General features: G+C 35.7%; 1 protein-coding gene across 1 annotated transcript in view; it reads left to right on the top strand.

Annotated features, from left to right (window-relative positions):
- NBEA (neurobeachin) overlaps window positions 1-24,734 on the top strand; it is a gene marked incomplete at both ends in the record, with an annotated part of 46,955 nt that overhangs the window by 12,221 nt on the left and 10,000 nt on the right. The window contains 11 exons of the mRNA XM_009698554.1: window positions 1,318-1,397; window positions 2,175-2,237; window positions 2,346-2,443; window positions 3,683-3,775; window positions 7,209-7,317; window positions 9,335-9,416; window positions 9,626-9,749; window positions 10,081-10,273; window positions 10,537-11,556; window positions 15,760-15,977; window positions 17,207-17,360. Of these exons, the coding sequence (XP_009696856.1) occupies window positions 1,318-1,397; window positions 2,175-2,237; window positions 2,346-2,443; window positions 3,683-3,775; window positions 7,209-7,317; window positions 9,335-9,416; window positions 9,626-9,749; window positions 10,081-10,273; window positions 10,537-11,556; window positions 15,760-15,977; window positions 17,207-17,360 (2,234 nt within the window). The remainder of the gene's footprint in view (window positions 1-1,317; window positions 1,398-2,174; window positions 2,238-2,345; window positions 2,444-3,682; window positions 3,776-7,208; window positions 7,318-9,334; window positions 9,417-9,625; window positions 9,750-10,080; window positions 10,274-10,536; window positions 11,557-15,759; window positions 15,978-17,206; window positions 17,361-24,734) is intronic.

The following is a 24,734-nucleotide window of genomic DNA, read 5'->3' as shown; positions in this document are numbered from 1 at the left end:
GGGAGAGGTTGAGATTTATTTGCTTCTTTCTGAAAAGTACCCAGTTTTCCTCTCTCCCCTCCTAAACAGGAAAGAAAACTTCAGAGGATTAACCACTCTTTTAGTTCCTGCTAGTCAAACAAATATAAGTTCAGGTTTGCCCTTGATGCAAACTTGCATTACCATGTGTACAGCAGTGGCTTCACTTTGAAGAACGGCACTGGAGACTATAAAAAAAAAATCTTCATTAAAAAGTTGTATTCATCTGGATTGGAAATAATACTCAGACATAGAGTGTTATTAGGCTTTGATACATGTTTATCAACATAAGATGAAATGGTTGATGAAAAAATAAATTAGGCTGCGTTTATTTTCACTGTGCAAAATTTAAGACTGTCTATGACACATATTGTTTGAAAAGTAGGAACGTAGAGGAATTTCCATTTCAACTTTAACTATTTATGAAAGGGCAGAATAGAAAATACAATAGAGCAAGTTTCAAGTGAGTACAGTTGTTCAGACTCTGTTTCTTACTCAGTTTTTAGGTACTTCTTCACTTGATTTTCCTAATATACTTTCTCAAGCACAATTGTTTAAAATATTATGGATTACAGATTTTTTTTTCTGGTTTAAATTTAATAATTTCTTCAGATGGTAGTTTCTCTTTGGTTAATACCTTCAGTTTCTGCTACAGGTAATGTCCACCACTAATATTTCGTTAATCCTTTCTCTGTTGGTTCTCATGCAGATGGTATTTAACATAGTGGCTTAGTTATTCCAAGTCGTTTTCATATATTTTAGATGAGATTCAACTTTGTAGTCAGACCCTTTTAAATTTACACATCCACAGTGTAGCTTGTACTAGGTGTTTAAACTCCCATTGTTTTCAGTGGAATGCAACTCAATGTAGTTAATAGAAATAATAATTTTTATCCTGAACTGAGCACTGACTTTGGGTCACTTGACTAGATCTAGTCGATAAAGAGAGCAGTTGCTTATATTGGGATTTGAAACTCATGGCTCATATGAAGACACCCGTAGAACATATACCTTAATTTATATGTGTGAGTCTAGACCTGATTACTACCTTTCATCTTCCTGCATCTTTGTTTAAACAAACAAACAAAAAAAAGGATTTATTTTTTTCCAAATGAAACATCACATTGGTGTTGTAAAATGTGATTCTGAAAGGTTATAAATGATATCATTTGCATATGTGAACTTTTATATAATGAATAGAATACTAAATCTGTTGTAGGAACTCTGATTTCCTTAGGAAGCTGCAGTCATTAAAGGAATTAGTTTATATTTAAAAGTGGTATATTTTGCTTCTTCCAGATGGTCCTCGGCCCTCACAGAAAGAAATCATATCACTAAGGGCATTTATGCTTCTGTTTTTGAAACAACTTATATTGAAGGTAAAACAGTCTATTCCAGATGGAAAACATTGAGCTCTGTTATATACATGTTCTAGGATCTTTCATAGTAGTAAATATGTAATACCTGTCAGGTGTTGTATCTGTTTCTGATTAATTTTAATGTTCATACACATACTTTAAATCAATATAAAGGTAGTAATTCTGTACAATATTTCTAATTAACCTCACCAAACTATGCTATATATATTTTATTGAAAGTACTTGCAGAAATAGTATGTGACACTACAGAATCTTTCAGGTATTTGGTGATAGTAGATAGTTGCTTGATTGGTCAAATGAAAAAGTTAATGGCTGTTGTTAAGTTAGTTATTATTTTATCCTTTTTTTTGGTCTACCACTGGTTGAAAAGATCTAGAACTCTTTTTCTCTGTTGCAGCTGAATGCTAGTCTTTGAGGTATAATCTGCCGTTTGAGACTAGACTGAAAACCAGTATTTTCTGGTCTGGCTTGCTTATCCTGTTTTTTCTATTCTGTCTCAGGGACTGGAGGAGTGGCAGTAATAGTTTGTAGTATCTGAGGGCCCACACTATAAGAATCCTTTCTAGCAGGAATAGCAGGCTGACTTCATACTATTTTGTATTTTGAATTGTCAATGTGATAAGGAAAAGCAATGGAATGGAAAAGAAAATTTAGTCTTTTAAGTTTAAATAGAAAAAATTGTGGGATTATTTGATTTGGTCCAAGTTTTTCTTGAGCCAAATTAAAGAAATGTATTTTCTCTGAATAACGCCCCTCTTTTTTTTTTTTTTTTTTCAGGATCGAGGAGTGAAAGAAGATGAATTACAGAGCATATTAAATTACTTACTAACAATGCATGAGGTACATTTCTGTAATTACCTATCTTTTACTGTAACCAATTGTACCAACTCTATGGGAAGCCTGCTGTTGAGGTTAGTTTGTAGAATAACGTTGATGCTTGTCATACAGGATGAAAATATTCATGATGTGCTGCAGCTGCTAGTGGCACTAATGTCCGAACATCCAGCATCCATGATACCTGCCTTTGATCAGAGAAATGGGATACGGTAAGACAGTGAAGTGAGAAAATATCTTAAAAGTAGTTCCAGTATCACCACTGTCCAGATTGCTTCTTTTTCACAGGAATATCACACTTGCTGATCTTTCAAACTACAATTTTATTAACTTAGGCTATATTTTTTTGTTAAAAAAAAGACTGGTTTTGATAGCTTGGAGGAAAAAATTTTCCGTTTAAGGTTATCATTATGATATTTGAAGGTAAATGTACTCTTGTACTTGCTTCTCAATCTCAAATAGAATATGTAATTGACAAGATGCATCAAAAAGCCAAGTACCTATCTCAGAATAGTTTTGAATATTCCGTATTCAGATGTTTAACATAATCTGGAGCGAAGAAGAGGAAGACAAGACAAATCATACTCTAACTTCTCAAATTCTCTCTGAGGACGTTAAAAAAACTATGTGTGGAATTCATATGTTTATCTGTTTGACAGTAAAATTAATAACTGATAATTCCCAGAGAAGCAGTGTTTTTGTTGTCTTTTTAAACCTAATGTGGTAATGCAGTTTTTTTCAGAGATAAATAATTTTCATGTTAATAATTTAATATTTACTACCAAATTTTATTTTGTGCTGTTCTGAAAATACTTTGGAAAATGCAAGGGGCTTGTAAAATGGGAGGGGAAGGGGGGGCTTTTTTATCCAGAATTTAAAAACAGAGGGTGTATTTTTTTTCTAGTTAAAGTTTTGATGCAATGAGGATGCAGCTTCATAGGTGTTTATGGGATTTTGTGTAACATACTGCCATATTTTACTTTTGACAAATGACATTTCAGTATAAACATGCTTTGATTAAATGCAGGTACCCTATCCTGTGTAGAAAGGATTTTGAGTAGGGTTTTTAATAATGAAAGGATGTTTTCAGTAGCATCCAGCTACTCCAAGAAACTCCAGGATGTGACTTTGTGCTCCATTCTGCTTCCCTTAAGCTACAACTGCTCAGTTTGTTTTGATTGTTCCAAGGTAGAAGTAGAAGAGAAGGTTGTTGCTTTCTGTTATAAAACATTGAACTGGAACAAAAGACACCCTATCTCTAACCTAAAGTATTCATAATCAAACTCTTACACTGTGCTTGGTGCTTTCAGTATATCCTTCCATTTTGTGTAAATTGCTATTTTTATAGTTTTGTTTATTAAGAAATACCTGTGTTCAGTGAAATACAATCTATATGTGTGATGCTCAGTAATAAACTGAAAAAAATTGTTGAATTTGTTTTTCTTTTTTAGAGTAATTTATAAGTTATTGGCTTCCAAAAGTGAGAGTATATGGGTGCAAGCTTTGAAGGTCCTTGGATATTTTCTTAAACACTTGGGTCATAAGTAAGTGTAGTTTTAAAATTTTTATACTCATGTGTTTAAGTTCACAATTGTTGTCTTTTTGTCATGATTACTGTATATTCTTTGACAGTCTTTAGAAATTGTTTTAAAAAATTGTTAGGTTTTCTGTTTAATAATTTGCACACTCTGTTACCTTTGTACATTGGGATAAAATTAATTTTCCAGTTAACTTGTTACTACTATGATATTTGAAAAGATACAGTGATTGTCTGCCAAATATCCGATATACTGAAATTCAAGTCTTGAAATGATGGAAAAACATTTTTCAAAAATATGTTTTATAGATGTGTATTCTATGTTCAGCTAAGGATAACAGGGAGCATTTGAATGTCATCAAAAATTTGTTATTGGAATTTTCAGTGTCATTGCAATAAAAGTTTCAGGGCACTACTTTTAAAAATAGCTTTAAAATGATGGGAAAAATGAAATAGAACAATATGTTATTCACATGGGAAAGTTTCAGAGGGAAAAGCAAACCGACTAAGTACATGGTCATAAAAAAAGAGGATAAGGACATGCTTCTATGCAAGAAATACATATAAAATGTGGCAGCAAGAAATATTCACATTTTAAAAGAATTTCTGTCATGAAATAGATGTACTTAGTCTCATCTTCCATGTTTTCGTGTTAAGAAAGACTTAAAAAGCATGCGGTGCTGTGTGACCTGTCGCTGCTCACTTTTCCCCTTCTACGTGTGGTGTTTAGCTTCCTGCTGGGATTGACTCAAAACAATGTTCCAGTGGGAGACTGTGCGGTATAAAAATTAGCCGTGTGCTACACAAGAAACTTCGTCATGTAAAACCTCCTTAGAAGGGAAAGGAGTTAGGAGTCCAGCCAGATTGCGGTATTGCTAGATGAGCTTTTCTCAGTAAGATCAATAAAGTATGACTGTATAATTGAGAGACAGTTAGCTGAGAATGTGTTCCCAAATGGGATTTTTCTTTTGGGATTCAGCAAGCCAAATAGTGTTCTGGGAATTAATAAATCAAATTGATAGTCCACTCAAGAATCTCCAAGGGCTTTTCAAACATTACTTACTAAAAATCGTTCACATTGATAGGAGTTGGATTAAGTAAGATACACCAGAAGAAGGTCTGACTTGTGCAGAAACTTGGTTGTGTCCAAATAAGTACATTTGTTTAAAATATTTATCGCTTATCCGGTAAATCAAGTAGCAAACTCTGTCAGTGGAATGTTACAGATTTTTCAGAAGCTGAAATTTCATTTCCTGGTCCTTAGCATCTACTTGTAGTTATGGATATAGAATGATAGAATCATAGAATCATTATGGTTGGAAGAGACCTCAAAGATCATCAAGTCCAACCATATACCCAATGCCACGATGCCCACTAAACCATGTCTCAAAACGCCACACTTAAATGTTTTTTGAACACCTCCAGGGATGGTGACTCCACCACCTCCCTTGGGAGCCCGTTCCAATGCCTAACGACTCTTACAGTGAAGAAATTCTTCCTAATATCCAACCTGAACCTCCCCTGGTGCAGCTTGAGACCGTTTCCTCTTGTCCTAATATATCAGTGTAGTTTCCATTGTTGGGTGAAAGTAAGTACTTTGCACAAAGTTAACTTTATTTTTCATGTAATTGAAGTCACTGAAGTCCACTTGAATATTCTGTGTAACTTTCAAAATTTTTTTAAAATTTTCAGACCTTGGAACATCTGTAAATGTTCACATTTTATGTAGATTTCAGCAAGTAAAAATGTCCCCCCCCTCCATATCTTACAGCTAGCGCTTGTGAGGTGTGCCTATTTGTGCACATACATATGTGTACATACACATGGTTTACAAAATTGTAGTCGACTACAGAAAATTTGAAGTGATTATAAAATTATAAACTAAATAAAATCATAAAGCATAAATTTTTGTTTCAAGGTCCAGGACACCAACATTGTATCTTAATACACTAAAGCAGTATTGCAGAAAGAGATGTTATAATGTGATTTATGAAATCTGAACCAATACAATATTAATAACAAATGCATAGTACAAAACCAATTACTATTGCGGTAGTTCATATATATTCATTGCAGATGAAGCTATAGAGTGGAGGTAATTGATTCTTAGGAGTAGTAACCAGTAATGTGTTAGATGAGAGCCTAAATAACTTAATTGATTTTTCTTTGTGATCTGTGATGATAGACTACTTTGTCTAACCTTAACATTTGATACAATCCTGTTCTTTTCCTTCTCTGCCATCTTTGATTCTTTCTGCACCACCACTGAAATCGTAGTCTGTTATTTACCTTTGTTTTTTATCTGCACATTTAAACCTTCCAATGAATTTTCACTTCCATGTGCTACTCCATAGCTCACAAGGTTGAATACCTGTAGTTTTTCTCATAAGTAACTCATGAATTCTCTTCTGTGCACAGAAGAGTACACACTGGTACAAGTTGTTGCCACTCTCTTTTGTCGTTATTTGGAAATTGTGATATAATGTATTAATTTCAACATTCTGGAATGAATCTATGTAATTTAAACCTGTATTATTATCAGTAATCTTGAAAAGGGAGTTTCTTAGCTTTGGAATGCATAAAATTTTACAGGAACTTTACTGTATTTTATCTTGTTTCATATTTTTCTGCTGCTTTAATATAGATTATTAATTATTTTGAATAATGCTTTTTATTTCATATTCATTACAGTAGTAGATAAATTTAATGATCCAATTTAAAAGAAGTACTCTATTTATGATGTTATATCCAATTTTAAGAGAGTAGTGTTTTGGGACAGACAGAATTAGCTGATGTGAGCTGCTTTCTTCTCCGCTTTTTAAGATTTGATTATTATTTTGATCCTAGCTATAAAATTCACTTCAATCACTTGGAATTTCATAATTTTCCAGATTTTGTTTCCTTTGCATTGTAACATATGTTATTCCAGGATTTAATTATTTTGGCTGCATGAGAGAATGCTGTATAAAGAGAATGGCAGTACTGATAAATCTGTATGTCTTGGTATTTATATTGGAAGATCTGAGGTTGGGTTATCCTGAGTCCTTGGGAGAACCACAAAAGATATGTTCTGCAGTGATTGCATTTTAGCCAGTCTGTGGACATCTTGAACTCTCTCAGCCTAAGTAAGATAGAAAGGGATTCCTTTGTCCTTTTCCACTGTGAAAAACATGGAGGGTGAGAATGGTAGAATGGGGTGTGATTTGTTTTATGCAAAAGCCAGTCCCAAATACAAACATTACCTTCTGAGAACCTTTGTGTATTACTACAATTGTGTTCATATTAGGGAAGATTTTAAATGATGTTTGTTTCATAATATTTACAGAATAACAAGTTTGAAAACTTTTTAGTTCATCAAAATATTTAGCTTTTGGTTTTTTTGCACTTACGGAAAATGGTCAACAAGCTTGTCATTTTCCTGTTCTTATTTTCTCTTCCAGGCGAAAGGTTGAAATCATGCATACTCACAGTCTTTTCACACTTCTTGGAGAAAGATTGATGCTGCATACAAATACAGTGACCGTTACAACATATAATACGCTTTATGAGGTACAAATTATTAAACATAGAGATTGTCTTCTCTATGGTAAAAATAATGACTTAATTATATTGCTGTGACTCTGCGCTTTACAATATCCTGATTCTCAAAACTTTTGAGAAATTTTTAGATAGAAATTTTAAGAAAGAATTTCTTGGTTCAGAATGTATTTTGCTATGCTTTGGATATTTTTTTTAACAATGTCATAGATTTTACATAGTCTATATCAAACTTTCCACTTATAGCATTACAAAGGGTGATGGAAGAGATCCTGCTATTTAAGATTTTCATCAATTTCCACAAAAAAAAAATTATCGCAGACCTCCAATTGCTCTTACTACTCCATTGTTTGGAGGAGTTTATTTCCATTGCAATGGAAAGCGCTGGAGCCAGAGATGCCATTTTTTTCTTTTTCTTTTCTGTGCCATTCCTTTCAAGTTCACAAAATTTTGAAAAGTGCTGATTTTCTTTTCAGCTAGTAATGCTGATAGTATGCCAAAATGATAACACAGCCACTTTTATGTAACAGATACTGCTTGAGGCAAGTGAATATGTCCTCAAAGCATTCAACTGTTCTACTAGGCTCTTGTAGAAACTTCAGTTTTGATGTTAAGCAATTGTTTTAAAGCAAAAGGTTGTCAACACCAAGTTCATCGAAACCCATGTCATCATGCCTGCAAGTGCATAAAGATCATGTCCAATCTTCAGTTATTTTTAAAATGGTTACTTAGCATTGAATCTTTTCATTTCTGAGGATCTTGTGCATTATTTTTTTTTTTTAGTCACAAATAGATGTAATGGCTAGATACTCAGGATTGGTTCTAGAAAAGACACAGAAGACTAAAGGAGTGCTTCGTATTTAGGGTTCTGAGTCTGAGTGATGTAGAAAATGTTCTCCTATGATTGTAAAAACTTGAATATCATCTGTTTGCCAGTTAGTTACTCAGATGTCAAGTTCTTTTTTATTGCACATATCTAAGCTTACCCTGTGTGGTTTGACCACTTGGGTCTCACAGTCTAGTCCCTGCATTCAGATTTCTGAGAGGTTCTGTGATTGGTATTCTCAGAAAATACATAACTAAGTGACAAAATTAAAGTCCTAATGGAGTCCCGCATCCACAGACGTTTACATTTGAAAGAATAACCAGAGGAGGAGAAAAAGGAGTTGTGCCGTAAGTACAAAAGATCTGCCAAGGAATTGATGCAGATATTTTCCATGTACCCTCATAAAAAGAAAAGGCATGTTTGCATTCTGTTTTAAATACCAATATGTAAAGACCCATTCAAAGATACTGTGTTTACAGCTGACACTGATTATTAATTATTGATTAATGAATGAGCTGAAGTTCTCTTTAAAATAAATAGGAATTACTAGTGAAATGATTCTATTTTGAAATACATTTGCTTGAATATACTTATTGAGAATCCCATGTTAATATCGTTAAATTTTTAGCTTGTTCTTAAAAATAAAGTTGCGTACATATCCCAGTGTGAAAGGGCTGTGGTGTTTCCTCAATAAAGGTAAATTAGTTTGTCAGGTACAATTCATAAAATAGGAGAACGATCTGTCTTGCTCATTATGTGAAGCCCCAGGATTATTCCTATGGAATGCTGTCTGTGACTGTTCCTCTTTCCTAGCTGGAGAAAACCAAACCCACTTTTAAGAATTATTTGATTTGATTATGGATGGAATGTATGAGAATAACTTTTGATGTACAGTGCTTATGAAGTAGTTTTTTATCTGTGAATGTATAACATTATGAGGAATACGAATGAAATATCTTTAAAACACCATGATTGTATATTTAGTCAGCTAACTAAAAAGTTAGTTAACCAACCACTGTACAACCATGAAAATCTTGGTCCTTGCATAGAGGAATTGCTTGTTTCCATTCTTCAAGAATAAAAATGTTTTACCGAAAGTTACATTATGACCATGGTAAATGTTCTTAACAAACTTAAAAATAACAAAGAAATGCTGTAGCGCTTAATTAAAAATGGTAAAAGGAACTTAATATTTTGTTTTAGATTTTGACAGAACAAGTATGCACTCAAGTTGTTCATAAACCACATCCAGAGCCAGATTCTACAGTGAAAATTCAGAATCCAAGTAAGGACAATATATTATGTTTGTATGATAAAAGTGTTGCCTAGAGGTTGTGGGGCTTTTTGAAAGAATATAGTTCAGGAATTGAGAACAATTCTTTAGTGTATCTCAAATACATATAAGTTTCAGTTACTACTTACATTAGTTACTGTCAGGAACTTTTTTTTTAATGTTGTTAAAATGTGTTATGTAACTAATTTATTCTTTCAAAGTGATTCTTAAGGTGGTGGCAACGCTGTTAAAAAACTCCACGCCAAGTGCAGAGCTGATGGAAGTTCGACGTTTGTTCTTATCTGATATGATAAAACTCTTTAGTAATAGCCGTGAAAACAGAAGGTATGTCACTACAAATAGTGTTTTCTTATCCTGGATTTGTGGGCAATAGCAATCTGTTATATTCTGTGTAAAGTTTTATGCTATATATTAAATGGAACTTACAGAAAATAAATGGAATAGGTTTGTGGTAACTTTTCTTAGTTCAGCAACTAATATTAGGTTCTTCTGTTCAGAACATACTTTAAATGTTTATTCATCCCGAAGTATTTTTAGGTTTCTTCCTACCATTGGATTGATGTTCAGAGGAGATGTTCCTCCCATTTTAACTATCATAATGTTAAAATAAAGAAGCTTTGTTTGGATATATTTTGACCTAATTATTTCACTTTAGATGTTTACTTCAGTGTTCAGTGTGGCAGGACTGGATGTTTTCTCTGGGATACATTAACCCTAAGAACTCTGAAGAGCAGAAGATCACAGAGATGGTTTACAACATTTTCCGCATTCTCTTGTATCATGCAATAAAATATGAATGGGGAGGCTGGAGAGTGTGGGTGGATACTCTTTCTATAGCCCATTCCAAGGTAAGAAATGGCTCGTGGATGTTTTTTTAATACTGGTAACTCCCCCAAAGGGACTAGCAATATAGTGAGATAAGATGTAAAGTGATTTAGTGCCATCTGGTGGGTATCTCCATACATGTCAAGGTGGCATTTTTGTGTCGTCGGTCCTTTGCTGTGAAACAATTTGTAAGCTGTATGTAACATGCTGATAAGATTCTTGTTAGTTTTTGTCCAACTTCCTGTAGCATATATTCATCCACCTAATCTGTTCTTTTCTTTTTAAGGTCACGTATGAGGCTCACAAGGAGTATCTAGCAAAAATGTATGAAGAGTATCAAAGGCAAGAGGAAGAAAACATAAAAAAGGGGAAGAAGGGGAACGTGAGCACCATCTCAGGTCTTTCCTCTCAGACAACAGGAGCAAAAGGTGGAATGGAAATTCGAGAGATAGAAGACCTTTCGCAAAGTCAAAGTCCAGAAAGTGAAACAGATTACCCTGTCAGTACAGATACGAGGGACTTGCTCATGGCTACAAAGGTGTCAGATGATGTGCTTGGAAGTGCTGAGAGACCAGGAGGAGGAGTACATGTGGAAGTTCATGACCTTTTAGTTGATATAAAAGCTGAAAAGGTAGAAGCTACTGAAGTAAAACTTGATGATATGGATTTATCACCAGAGACACTGGTAACTGGAGAAAATGGTGCACTTGTAGAAGTCGAATCTCTTCTAGATAACGTATATAGCGCTGCTGTTGAGAAGCTGCAAAACAATGTTCATGGAAGTGTGGGTATTATTAAGAAGAATGAGGAAAAGGATAATGGTCCATTAATAACTCTGGCTGATGAGAAAGATGAACCTTCTACTAACAGTACCTCATTTCTCTTTGATAAAATACCTAGTCAAGAGGAGAAACTGCTACCTGAACTTTCAAGTAATCACATTTCTATTCCAAATGTGCAAGAGACACAGATGCATCTTGGTGTAAATGATGATTTGGGATTGCTTGCACATATGACAGGTAGTGTAGATATAACATGTGCTTCAAGTATAATAGAGGACAAGGAGTTCAAGATTCACACAACTTCAGATGGAATGAGTAGCATTTCTGAGAGGGAGTTGGCTTCGTCATCTAAAGGATTAGAATACGCTGAAATGACTGCCACAACTCTTGAGACAGAGTCTTCTGGTAGCAAAACTGTACCTAGCGTTGATGCAGGAAGTATAATATCAGATACGGAAAGATCTGATGATGGTAAGGAGGCAGGAAAGGAGATACGGAAGATCCAGACAACTACCACAACCCAGGTGAGTTTCGAGTGCTGTAGCCATGTATATGTCTGATGTAATCGCTGTTCATTGCTGCTGGATAATTTAATAGGATGAAATCTGAGAGATGTTTGAAGTATATTTCTTTAATTATATGAAAGGTGTCCATCCTCGAAGCCTATTTGCTTTGAAAATGCCATAACATGTAAGGATTATGAAGTCTTTCATGTCTGTGTAGAAAATATGTATTACAACTGTGGATGCTTTCGTTTAAAAAAAAAACTTAGCTAAGAGAATCTCTCATCCATTTTCCTTAGTTCTTCTGGACAGATTAACTGATACTTTTAGAATTCTGCTTTAGACTTTCTTGTTAGTACATCTTGAGATTAGAAATATCTATATTTTACTATGAAATACACATTGAAGTGTTTTTTACTGTTGCTATACCTTTCTCAGAGTGTAGTCTTACAGCACTTTAGTACACTGTCTTTCTTCCTGTACAGAAATGCTGGCATAAATAATATCTATATTTGATCCTAACACAAGAAAAAGAATAGTTTAGGGATAGTAGAAGGAAAAACATGACTTGATTTCCAGACCAGAGATGATTAATAAAAGAAGTAGTATCTACTTTCTTCTTGGAGATCCTTTCTTGACTAGGTCTCCCTCTGAAAAATTCTGATAAATCAGTGTTTTTGCAAGAGCCATAGCATTCTGAAAATGAGAAGGCCAAAGCAGAAGACTACTCTTTGAAAGAATTTGTTCTTTTGCTGTATACACAGCAAAATATAGGAACACTTTGAATTTTTAAAGCACAGGATTAATTTCCTCACTGGCACTGTTCAGAGGCTGTAGCACATAATCAAAGACTATTTTTAAGGATGTTACCAGGTAAAAGAATTGACTACCTTCAAGATTTTACTTGCTGACTGTATGTCCATTATGTACGGCAGTACTTATCTTCTAGGATTTAGAAATCAAGCAGACTTCCTATACAAAAATTACAAAAATTTGCCAAACAAAAATTACAAAAATTGCTCTGCCCGGTATTGCATAGTGTGCACCAAATTGTCAGAAGAAACAGTTTCAGAGCTACACTCAAGTACACTCAAAGTATATGTCATATGATGAAACAACACAGATTGCCCTGCCTGCTTTGGTCTTCAGGGAGACAATACTTTCAGAAAAACCCCAGTGGATGGACATTTTAATTTATTTATACAATCTGTGGTTTCCAAAACAGATACTTTCCATTTAAAAAAAAAAAAATATTAAAAAAGGAGTAGTCAGACCAGAGGGTTCTGACATACAGAAAGAACACTCTCAGTTCCAAGTCTCTCTTCTACGGTAAGAACCTCTGTTTTGAAGAGAAAAGCAGATGGAGCTCTTGCATTCTCTAGACAGGTATTATTAAAGAAGTTTGGAATTCTCTTGTATTTTTTCAAAACTATGAAAATCCTCATAACATCAGTGACAGGCTATCAAGTGTTGTGTAGGTTCCTTATATTTAAAAGCATTCTGTGTAATAAAGTACAAGCTCTGAAAGCTTGCGATAGAAATAGCGTATCTATTATTATCAGTTCCCAAACACCTTCTTTTAAGTCTTAAAATTAAGACTGTTAATACCATGGAAACTGAAAAATGGAATGAATGGAGGATAGCAGAAAAAAGAAGCAATCAAGTTTTATTTTGAAATGTCCATTTTTGTTTGAAGAGTAAAAGACAAGTGAAATGCTAGTATTCATTTGCTATGTACATATATGCACTCATAAACATTGTGAATTTGTAAGATAAATCTTTAATGAAAAAGATAATGTGACTTTGTATTAGCTACTGTAGAAAACCCTATCACTGTGACTTTGCGACTTTTCTGTTCTTTAACTTCTTTTCTTGATGAATTTCACCTAAAACAAGTGAATTATAAAAATGTAAATTCCTCAAACATGCAATTATTTGTTAGGATCAAAATGATTCATAATTCTTAATGAACTTTTTTCAGATCATTGTAAGATAGGAGAAATAAAATGTTCCAAATGCTTTACTCTTAGCTACTCACAAAATTCTGAACATATCATTTGGATCTGCAAGTTCTCTACAAACTGTGTACTCTTCAAGAGTCTGACTGTACCAGTTATTTAACTCCCTTGATTCTCCATATACGACTTAAATTACAGTTATTTCCCGCTAAAATCAATGATAAACTACAATGAATTAAGTCTGTAGCCATTAATATATCTTTTAAATAATTTTCTTAAAAACAATTATCAACTGTGTAACCACCAGAATTGTTGTTATATTCTAATGTCTTCTTTGGGTGTTTTGAAATACTCTGTGAACTGTAAGCACTCCGTAGTTAAATCTTCTCTGTTTAAATGAAGTTAACCTTAATTAAAAAAGACAGAAATATGTATTAAATAAAACATAAATCAAGCATTATTGTTTTCATGAGTAAAGAGCAAGGTTAATTTTAACATGTCTACAGTGGAGCCAGAGGTTAGAGTTTTGATTGCAGCATGCATGGAAACTGCCACGTTAGATTTGATCTCTTTGAGACCACTGAAACCACTGAAAATGACTTAAAGACTGGCCTCCGAAATGTAGGTAGTTGGGTTTCATGGTGGTTTATGCAATTCACATCAAAGCCCGTTCTCGGAAAGACAGTATTGTTGGCTAGATAAAACTGTCCTGTTACGGTACAATTATGATACCATTACTGCTGCTGACATGACAAGTACCTGTAGTTGTACCCGAAAGAGAACAAGTGGTATGTGAATGAAATTGCTAACCTCAAATTCTCTGAAAACAGGTCTACAATCAGCTCCCCACCTTATCAGTAAGAAGTAAGCTGTCTTTTGTTCAAATGGACTGAAAGGAAGGAACAAATTGCACAACGAAGTAGAGATGGGAACTCCTGCTTACTTCTAAGAAGAGTTAATGCCTTTATCAATAGTAGATCCAATACTGCAGAATACAGAATTAACTCTTTCCTATGATCCCAACTAGGAAAGACTGAAAATAGAATTGAAAGCACTATGCAGAAGGGTCATGCAAAAAATTCAAATCTTAGATAAGTCTAAGAAAAAAGCAAAGAATTATTTAAAGATAACTTTAAGAAAAACCCAGGAAATGAAAGCAACATTAACAATTTTGATCCCAATAGGTCAAATTGAATGAAGGAAACCTGCTCTGCTCTCAAAACACTGGCTACAAAAGATCAAAATCAAACTAAAAATCTAAGAAGTTTTCCAGCTCAACTGTAATGCCATGTCCATTCTTACACTGCTAGCACAAATACTTCATAAATGTCTTTTTGCTTTTAAATGTCCAGATTTAAAACAGTACGCTGAGATCAGGAAATGGATATGTGAGCAAAGCAAGTATGTTTTCTATTTTGCCAGTTCTAAGCTAATCTAAAGTCATTTTGAAATAATTTCAAGGTTCAGACTTTGTATTTCTTCCTTTCAGAGATGTTGCACATTATAAGTAATGTCATCGTTATGAGTATTTGCCTCAAATTCAGTCAAAATATGTGTTCGTTATTACTTTTTCCTTCATGGTATTCTCCATCATATCCTCTATGTGTATCTTTTACTTTTGTCTTTAATTACAAAGTAGAAACAGTCATAACTATGTAGATATTGAAAGGGAAAGAAATTCACATCCAGCACCTGTTAGGAGAATCTAAAGAATGTCCCGAGGATACATAAAACTGCTATCCGATTAACAAAGTGTAACAAAATCAGGAAAATGAGATATGGGAGTCTAGACTTGTTTCTCTAATGACGCTGCTAAAAAGACCAGATAAACAAATTGGTTTTGGAAAATGAGGAGCTGTCTAAAAGTACACTGGTTCTTTGAAACCATCACTGTGCAGTTTGTCCATGTTTTGAGTCAAATATTCAAAGAAAATTGTGTTATCAGCACAAAAGAATAATTCTTTCCTATAAACAAAGTCTCGTCACTGCTGACCTTGTATGTGCTGCCTTTGGTCTTTTCTGTAATACCTAAGTGTAAAGCATTGAGGAATAGCTGAAAGAAAGGCCAGCCATAGCCTCTCAGTGCTGATTGATTTGAGTTGGAGCAGCTCCTTTACCTGTAGCATACTGCCTGCTTTGGAGTATCAATATCTCCTGTAGTTTGTGCTCAAGTCCAGTTTTAGCCCACCCTTTTTCGAATTCTGTAATCCATTCAAAAACACATTACAAAAAGTTAACATGATTTTTCAACTTCTTGTTGATGTAGGCAGTACAGGGTCGATCTGTGACCCAACAAGACCGGGATTTACGTGTTGACTTGGGATTTCGAGGAATGCCAATGACGGAAGAGCAGCGACGACAGTTTAGTCCAGGTCCACGCACAACTATGTTTCGTATTCCAGAGTTTAAATGGTCTCCCATGCACCAGCGGCTCCTGACAGACTTGCTTTTTGCACTAGAAACAGATGTACATGTTTGGAGGAGGTAGGTGGTTGTTTCTTCTTTAACTCCTGATTTGTATTTCCATCAACAAGGAAAAATTAGATGTGTTGTAGAGGGGATGTTACTGGGATAGTGGGAAGGGCAAGAGTTGGTGTTAGCTGCAGTGCCCTTCTGTATATTGTATCTTCTCTTTTCACCCCTTCCCAGCCTGTGACAGCTCTATTTCACAGGTAGCGATTTCTGTTTTCTTGAGGGATTGTGTAACTCATACATACCTAACTAAACTGAGCTGCTCTTTCAGCTTGTGTTTAGCGTTAGAATCTGCTGCTTCTGTTTCAGACATGAGGAAGACTTGTGTGTCTACTAATGGCCATTTGCTTTGACTGATTAGCTAAAAGGGAGCTTCTCTACCTGCAAACCTTATAAATAAAACCTCTTTCCTATAACATTTTCTAAGGAATCACTCTTTCTAGTTGACAATTTTGTGTGTGTGTGTGCCAGCTCCTAGTTGTGGTTAGTCTTGGTGGTTATATTGTATTTTATGACAGCAATGCGATTTCCTAGGCTTTTTGTACACTTTAACGGAGATACTCAATAACTTATTGTTAACAGAACCTGTAGATATAATAGACGCTATTTAATCTAATTTCCAGGACAGGTTAGTTGATTTTCAGAAAACTTGAGCATATTTATATCCAAGGACCAATTTATATTGCATTTAATTTACAATTTGGTGATCTGTTCTGTGATAGTCACTAGGAAACAGACAATTTTGATAATCTATTTTGGCCAAATATGTGGGAGGGGGTTTTCCTTTGTGTTTAGGTAATCAAGATATCACCATATTACCAAGTTTTTCCTTTAAAACACTAGCAGGTGTTATCATTAGGTGTTATAAACGGTGTTTCAAATGGCACTGGTGCAGTATGGTGAACTATGTTGAATAATAACTTTCACACTGAAGAAACAACCCCACTGCTTTCAGCAGAACTGCATGTGAAGTGAAGTACTGGTTGATGGGAATAAAAGGTTATGAGCCGTTGTTCTCAACTGGATATTGGAAAATAATCATGGTGTAAAAATAGATAGCAATCAATTTGTTCATTAGATGAGTCCTGTACCTATTTTTAGACAATTTACATGTAAAGTTTTGTAGACCAGATTTTGCCCTTATATCAAAAAAACGTTCGCGGTCTGATTGCAAAGAATAAATTTATCTAAACTTATTTTAACTGTTTGTTTTTAATCCATCCTTTCTTCTGTTCTTGCAGTCACTCCACAAAGTCTGTGATGGACTTTGTCAATAGCAATGAAAATATTATTTTTGTACACAACACAATACACCTCATTTCCCAGATGGTAGACAATATTATTATTGCTTGTGGAGGAATTTTACCATTGCTGTCAGCCGCCACTTCCCCAACTGTAAGTACAACATTTCCACCTAGTGGTCATATTAGAAATTGTTGTTAATAACACAAACCACTCTTTGCAGCTGACTTTTTTTCTCTAGGGACTCCTGGCCCCTGTCTGCTAATTCCTTCAAAAAATTTAAATTTATAATCGAAACTGTTAAGCTTTGATATACAGAGTGTTTATAATATTTTGCATTTGAAATGCTAATTTTATTAGAGAAGTAGTACTAAGTAAGAATAATATTTCATAGGTATTTAATATTTCATTTGAAAGAGAAGACCATTAGGATCATGGTTACGAATCATAATTACTGTAACAAAATTACATGCTTTATGATGGCTAGTCATTGATATTCGTAAATCTGTTTTGCATGACCACCATTTGTTTGCATGCCAAATGATACCAGAAGTCATCCCCTCACTGCTCTGTTTACTTCTTCCTTCAGTAGATCCTGACATTTGTTTCCTTTGTGTTTTTTTTTTTTAATCTTGCATTGAAATAGGCTGATATTTTTATCCACTCTGATGTTCTTAGTAAGTTGTAAACTCTTAGCTCATCACAGCTCAGGCAGGCAGAGTAGCCTAATAGAATGCTTCACAAAAAAGGGAGAAATATTTTGTAAATATTGCATGATTGTCAATAGTAATTACAGTATTTGAATGTGACACCTTGTCTATGCATATAATATCTGTAACTATTTCTTTCATACTAAATGTTTTCTCTTGAGAATCCCATAAGCATCTGCAGTTAATATTGGTCTTTGAAGGGGGAGAAAATGAGGCGCAGCAGGGATGAAGAGGCTTCTCTGAAGTAATGTGGCTAGTAGGCACTGGAGGCTTCAAGTGTAGTTTGGCAGTAAAAGCTCAATTCCTTGTTTTAGCCATTCAGCAATTGAGATTACTTTGCCTCTGCTATTATTTCTACTTAGCTAGCAAAAAACCCCTGTTTTGCATGATTTTATTGGAAAGATATGAAGGTATGGACTAGCAATTGGCTAAACATTAATATGACTTTCAGCCAGGCAATTAGTGGTAAAATGCTATGTCTTTACTATTTTCACTGTGTTAACTGGGAAAATATTTGCAATAAGCAAAAGTGCAAGACTCGCAGGAAAGACTTTAGTTGTCCGTAGTCACAAGAATGACACCAAGGTTGCTGAATAAAAGATTTTGTAAGTGCTTCATTGTAAATATTGACAAGTATGAGAGAGTGCAGACCAAGCCATCTTGAGATGCAGACTGTACTATCAGTCTTTAGATAAAACAACATTTGGAGATGTTTTTTAAAACAAACTTTTTAGGCATCATTTGAAAATGAAGATGTTTTCTTTGCCATCTTTTATCTAAAAATATGAAACAGGCACAGCATTAATTAGGCTGCCATTCCATTGAATGATCCTTGTGGTTTTTAGCTCTCATCCTGGCTTATGACTGCAGAGCCACTCTACAGAACAGTAATTTTGCAGTTCACCATTTCCCTCTATTTAGTGTTGTGGTTTAACCCCAGCAGTCAATTAAGTACCACACAGCTGCTCGCTCACTCCTCCCACCCCTAGTAGAACGGGGAGGAGAATTGGAAAAAAGGTAAGACCCGTGGGTTGAGATCAGAATAATTTAATAATGCAAATAAAATTTTATCATAATTAATAATAGTAATGAAAAAGGAGATAACAAAGAGAAAGAGAGAAATAAAACCCAAGAAAAACAAGTGATGCACTATATAATTCCTCACCATCCGCTGACTTGTGCCCAGTCCATTCCCAAGCAGCAATCCACCCCTCCTGGCCAGCTCCCCCAGTTTCTATCCTGGGCATTGACGTTCTATGGTATGGGATATCCCTTTGGCTGGTTGGGGTCAGCTGTCCTGACTGTGCTCCCTTCCAGCTTCTTGTGCACCTCCTCCCTGGCAGAGCATGGGAAACTGAAAAGTCTTTGACTTAGGGTAAGCACTGCTCAGCAACAACTAAATCATCAGTATGTTAAAATTAACTCTATCCCAGTTGAAACCAGGACAGTATCCACCCTTTATCCTATAACATTTATGTCATACCCAAGTCCCACACTTTCCAATACATCCCAGTTAACCACCATCACCTTTCCTGTCTTTTAATATATACACACAGATGTCATTCCCTTAGTCTATGGGTCATCGCTGTGAAATGTCTCTTGAGTTCATTTAGTCAATCACTTTGGGCTCCATCTGTCATGATAGTCTTTCAGGGCATGAGAGATGGTGTGTGGTGTTGGACTGTTGCATGCTGAAGCCAGTTCTGATTCCATCACCACTGAGCTTATCCGGTTTCATTAAAATTCATTTTTTATTAATCTGGGTGATTTTTACTGTAATACCTTTGATATGGCATATAGCCACCATAGAAGTGATGATATACACTGTTATATAGCAATTAACGTCATACAATTTAATTCATTGGATATTCTCACCCAAAATCAAATCCCCTTGAGGTACACATCAGACTTCCCCATCCTCACGTTATGCACCAAGTGCAGCTAGGTCCTTGAGCAAAAGCCATCCCATGAGTGGATTTGCCTTTGCCTGAGGCAGGAATAACCCAAGCTGTTTTTCCCTAGCATAATTTTTATGTGCACTGCAGGAACTTTATCCACTTCTACAGTAGGTAAAAGTTTTGATTGGACAGGGCCTGCTCGATTGACACATCCTCTAGAGTTCACTAACCAGGTGGCTTTTGCTGAATGCGTACCCCAATGTTTGAATGTCCCAGCACCCATTAGTCTCAGTGTAGTCTTTGTATCATCCATTGTATCGTTTGATTTTTCTGGAGGTTGGTGCATGATAGGGGATGTGATATACCCATTCAGTGCCATGCTTTTTGGCCCAAGTGTCTATAAGGTTGTTTTGGAAATGAGACCCATTGTCTGACTCAATTCCTTCTTGATAGGGCTTACAATCAGACTATAATTTGAAATGTGCATTCTCAAAAAATCCACAATGCCTAAGAAAGCTTGTGTTTCTTTTTCACTAGTTGGTGGAGACACAGCTGTTATCTTGTTGATCACATCCACTGGGATCTGATGTTGTCCATCTTGCCATTTTATTCCTAAAAACTGAATCCCCTGTGCAGGTTCCTTGACCTGACTTTGTTTTATGGCAAAACTGGCTTTTAAAAGGATTTTGGTTATTTTCTTCACTTTCTCAATAATTTCTTCTGCTTTATTGGCCCACGTAATGATATCATCAACATATTGCAGGTGTTCCGTGGCAAATGGGAGGGCTGTGTTTCCCCCTGGGTGCCATTGATTTGAGGGGTACTGGACACCCTTCCACGTGAAAGCGAACTGCGGCCTGCACTCTGCCACCAAAAGGATTGAGAAAAATGCATTAGCAGTATCGGTTGTGGCATACCACTTGGCTGCCTTTGACTTCGGCTCATATTGAAATTCTAACCTGGCCGCTATGGCAGCACTCAACGGTGGCATGACTTCATTCAGGCCACGATAGTCTACTGTTAGTCTCCATTCTCCATTAGACTTTCGCACTGGCCATAAGGGGCTGTTCAAGTGTGAGCAAGTCTTGCTGATCGCTCCATGGCTCTCCAGTTGACAAATCAGTGTATGGATGGGAATCAGGGAGTCATGGTTGATGCAATATTGGTGCCAGTGCACCGTTGTCGTAGTGATTCGCACCTGTTCATCAGCCTTCAGCAACCCCGCAATAGAAGGGTCTCAGTCGAAACCAGGACAATTCTGGATAATATATATGTGTGTGTATGAATAGATAGCTGATACAGCTTTATGAATTACATGTCCATTTGTTAAAATATTTTATGTTGATACTGCCTTGCTACAATAGCAGATTTTAATCCATTAATACAAAAGATTACATTTTCAAATTTGTATATTATGCCTGCATTTCTCCACTACGTAGGGACTGTGTGTATTACTTAAATGTTCAATTTTACCATCTGTTTAGGATAATAAAATAAATTGTGAAATAAACTAATTCACTGAAAGATCAGTAGCTGGCTTCAAATTGAATTAATCTTACTCTGTGAAATTAAAAAAAAGGATTACTTTTGTTCCAGATGTACAAGGAGGGTGGGGAGAAGTAATTGATAAAATCACAAATTACCTTCACCTGGAAATAACTGTTACTGTCTAGATGATGATTTCATAATCATTTCCACCTAGCAAAGAGCTTCTTCCCTCCCATTCAACTCCATTCCTGTTCCGTCGTTGCCTGTCCATAAATATTAGCAGGAAGGTGGATTTTTTTTGTCATTGTGACAGATACGAAGAGCCCAGTACATCCTTCCTCCTGCTTAGAGAAGGTGCTCTCCCTCAGTATTGCTCTGGATCACAGTTATGAAGGCACCAGATGCCCTCTCGGGTATCAGACCACTTCTGAATATCCATCGTATGATGAATGAAAAGAAGTTTCATACTGATTCTCAGACTTCTAATACTTTTGCATCCTTGAACTGCTGTGGAGAAAGTGGATATGCCTAAACAGAGAAACTACTGTTTAGGCATGTATTTCTTCTCAGTCTTGAAAGGATGAAGTAGTCCAGTGCTTACAGTCAGTTATAAAAGACTCTGTCTCACTCTCCTCCCTCGAAGAGCTGCTAATTGGAAGAGAGGAGAGGTCTGAAACTGGAAGATTTATATGACGTCTCCACTGCATAAAAACCCTTATAGCAGGCCTTCTAGTGACACTTTCTGCCAGAGTAACTCTCAAGGGGGGAAAGAGCTAATATGGTTTTTCCCTCACCAAATCAAAGAATCACAGAATGGTCGAGACTGGAAGGCACCTCTGGAGGTCACCTGGTCCGACTCCCCCTGCTCAAGCAGGGCCATCTAGAGCCAGTTGCCCAGGACCGTGTTCAGACAGCTTTTGAGTATCCCTAAGGATGGAGACTCCACCACTTTCCTCGGCAACCTGTGCCAGTGCTTGGTCACCCTCACAGTGAAAAAGTGGTTCTTGATTTTCAGATGGAACCTGCTGAATTGTAGTTAATTACATTAATGAATGTTTTTTTCCACAGGATGTACAGTCCGAGTTTTGCGTTGCGTCTCGTGAATCCCTTCCAACCTCTGTTCTGTGATTCTGTGTGATTTTGTAATTCTGTAATTTAAACTGGGCAGAGTATTAGAAGTCTGGTCAAGCAGTACTGCATTACTCTTACGAAAGCAAGCTGGTCGCATGTTACTTAAGCTGCCGTACTGGGTCAGCCCAAGGACCCGGCTGGTTTAGCGTTCTACCTCCAGCAGTGACTGTTTGCAGCTTACATCCAAATACAGAATTCTGAGCAAGCATATTGATTGCTCTAACGATACTTTGTTTCATCATTTCGGCTTTTAACAGTTTGAGAGGATGTCTGGGCTGTCATGTTTAATAACTACTGAGGAATTTATCCTTCTGGACTTTATCTAATATTTTTTGAAGCTTCTTACGCCTTTGGCCTCCATAATGTCCTATGACATTGAGTCTGACAAAATAATTATGTAACCTTTGAAGCACTTCTCGTCTTTGTTTATTTTAAGCCTGCTTAAATGTATAAAGTCACTATGTTCCTTACTGTTTATGCTATGAAAGGAGTGGTTAATCATGTCTTTATTCATCTCCAGATCATTTACAACTTTGTAGGCTTGAGTCATATTTCCTGGTGTGCCTGTTTGAATCCATAGAGTCTTTATTTTGTTTAGTCTGTCTTGTCTTTGGATGCCTCTGATCCCCCATGTCTCTGTTCTGTGGACCTTTTCTGGGGTGTCAAATGAGACATTTTGTAGATCCTGTAGAATACATATATTCAGTTTATCAACAACTATGAGCTCATTTTACTTCATTTGTTCCTTTTTCACTTTCATGAATGGCAACTCTCAAATATTCCCACTGAAAGCCTTTTGGGCCCATATTGAAATTTTAAAGTAGTAGTTCTTACTCATTTCCTCCTAGTGTGTTGCACAGGACATGTATTTACATCTACTTCTAAAAAGTAATTTACTTTTTTTGTCTGGAATAAAGAAATATGAGAGCAAAAAGGCTATAGGACAGACAGTAAAGGTCATTCCAACCTTTTACTTCGGGGTGATAAAACAGGATGGAATTCAGGAAGAGATTAGGGTAAATTGAGGTATCACTTGAAGTACTTACATGTGGACTAGATTTATAGCCAATGGAGATCTATTCAATAGAAGCAAATGATTCAGCTGTCTCTGGTGTAGACATGTAATAGCTGGTCAGCCAGATCCCTGTAAGGTCCATCGACTGAAACAATTGTTAACCTGGAGCTGAATCCAGCCTCTTTTTTTACAAGTTAGCTTTCCTGTTTTCTAACAGAGAAGATGACAGACAGAGACACACAGTTCCTTTATCAGTCTCCCCATCCTACCTATCCACAGTTCCTTGACTTCAGTGTGTCAGCCTGAGTTCAAACAAGGCCTTATCCTGGGCTGCTTGTTCTTAAACAGTCCTAAATGTCTAATACAAAGCTTTCTTCTCAACAATCTGCTATACAGTTAGTTGTTACTACACGTGTCCTTTGCATCTCATTTTTTAAAGACATTTTGCCTGTTTCTCATTAGTAGAATAGATACTGAATATTGGATGCTTGAATTAATTAAGGCTATATGCAGAAAAGAATCAAGAGATAAATTTAGCAAAATTACTTTCAGAATACTGGAGGAATTGCAGGTGTTTCTTTTCTTTCTGCCACAGATTCTGTATTGTGTTTCCTCACTTACTGAAAAAGAAGTACTGTCACAGTTTCTTTACAAAGATGAATGTTTGGTAAATTTCCCATTTCAAAAAGACTTTTTCCTTTGCATAGTTAGCATTTGGAGTGAAATGGCAATTCTTCTGGGCTGAGTGGAAAATTACTCCATGATCCTTTGTCTGCTGTAGAACAGGCAATCTTAGTTATAGAATTTCCTCACTATTGAATTCTTGTAGTAGAAATCTGTCTTTTTTGCCTTGCTTTTTTTTTTAATCCAGACTAGGATGATCTGAATAGTGCTGCGAACAGGAGCCTTTAAATATGAATAGGAATAAGAAAAGAAAAAATGTATTGTCTGTGAAAACAAACAACTCACAAATCTGTGAGTGACTCAAGAGCACAGTGAAGATTTTACATTTTTATGGAATACAGGGGAAAGTTTACTGTAATTCACAGTAATCTATTCCCAGATCTTTTAATATTTCAATCATTTCAATTTTGATTTCAGTTCTGTACCACCTCTGTCTCAGGGCCTGTATAAGGACTTACTTCAAATGCTGGTGTTTTTAAAGGGTTGTCAATTGTATGTATGAAACATTTGAAAAAGCCAGTGTTTTGTTGTTTTACAATGTAAGCTGGGCAGTCTTCCACTGTTGATTCTGATGTATTGATTATTAAATTGGAGATATTGG

This window comes from Cariama cristata, unplaced genomic scaffold (assembly GCF_000690535.1).
Source record: "Cariama cristata isolate BGI_N322 unplaced genomic scaffold, ASM69053v1 scaffold7744, whole genome shotgun sequence".
NCBI classification, from domain to species: domain Eukaryota; kingdom Metazoa; phylum Chordata; class Aves; order Cariamiformes; family Cariamidae; genus Cariama; species Cariama cristata.
The sequence above is the reverse complement of the archived record's forward strand: the minus strand, read 5'-3'. Positions and strand labels throughout refer to the sequence as shown.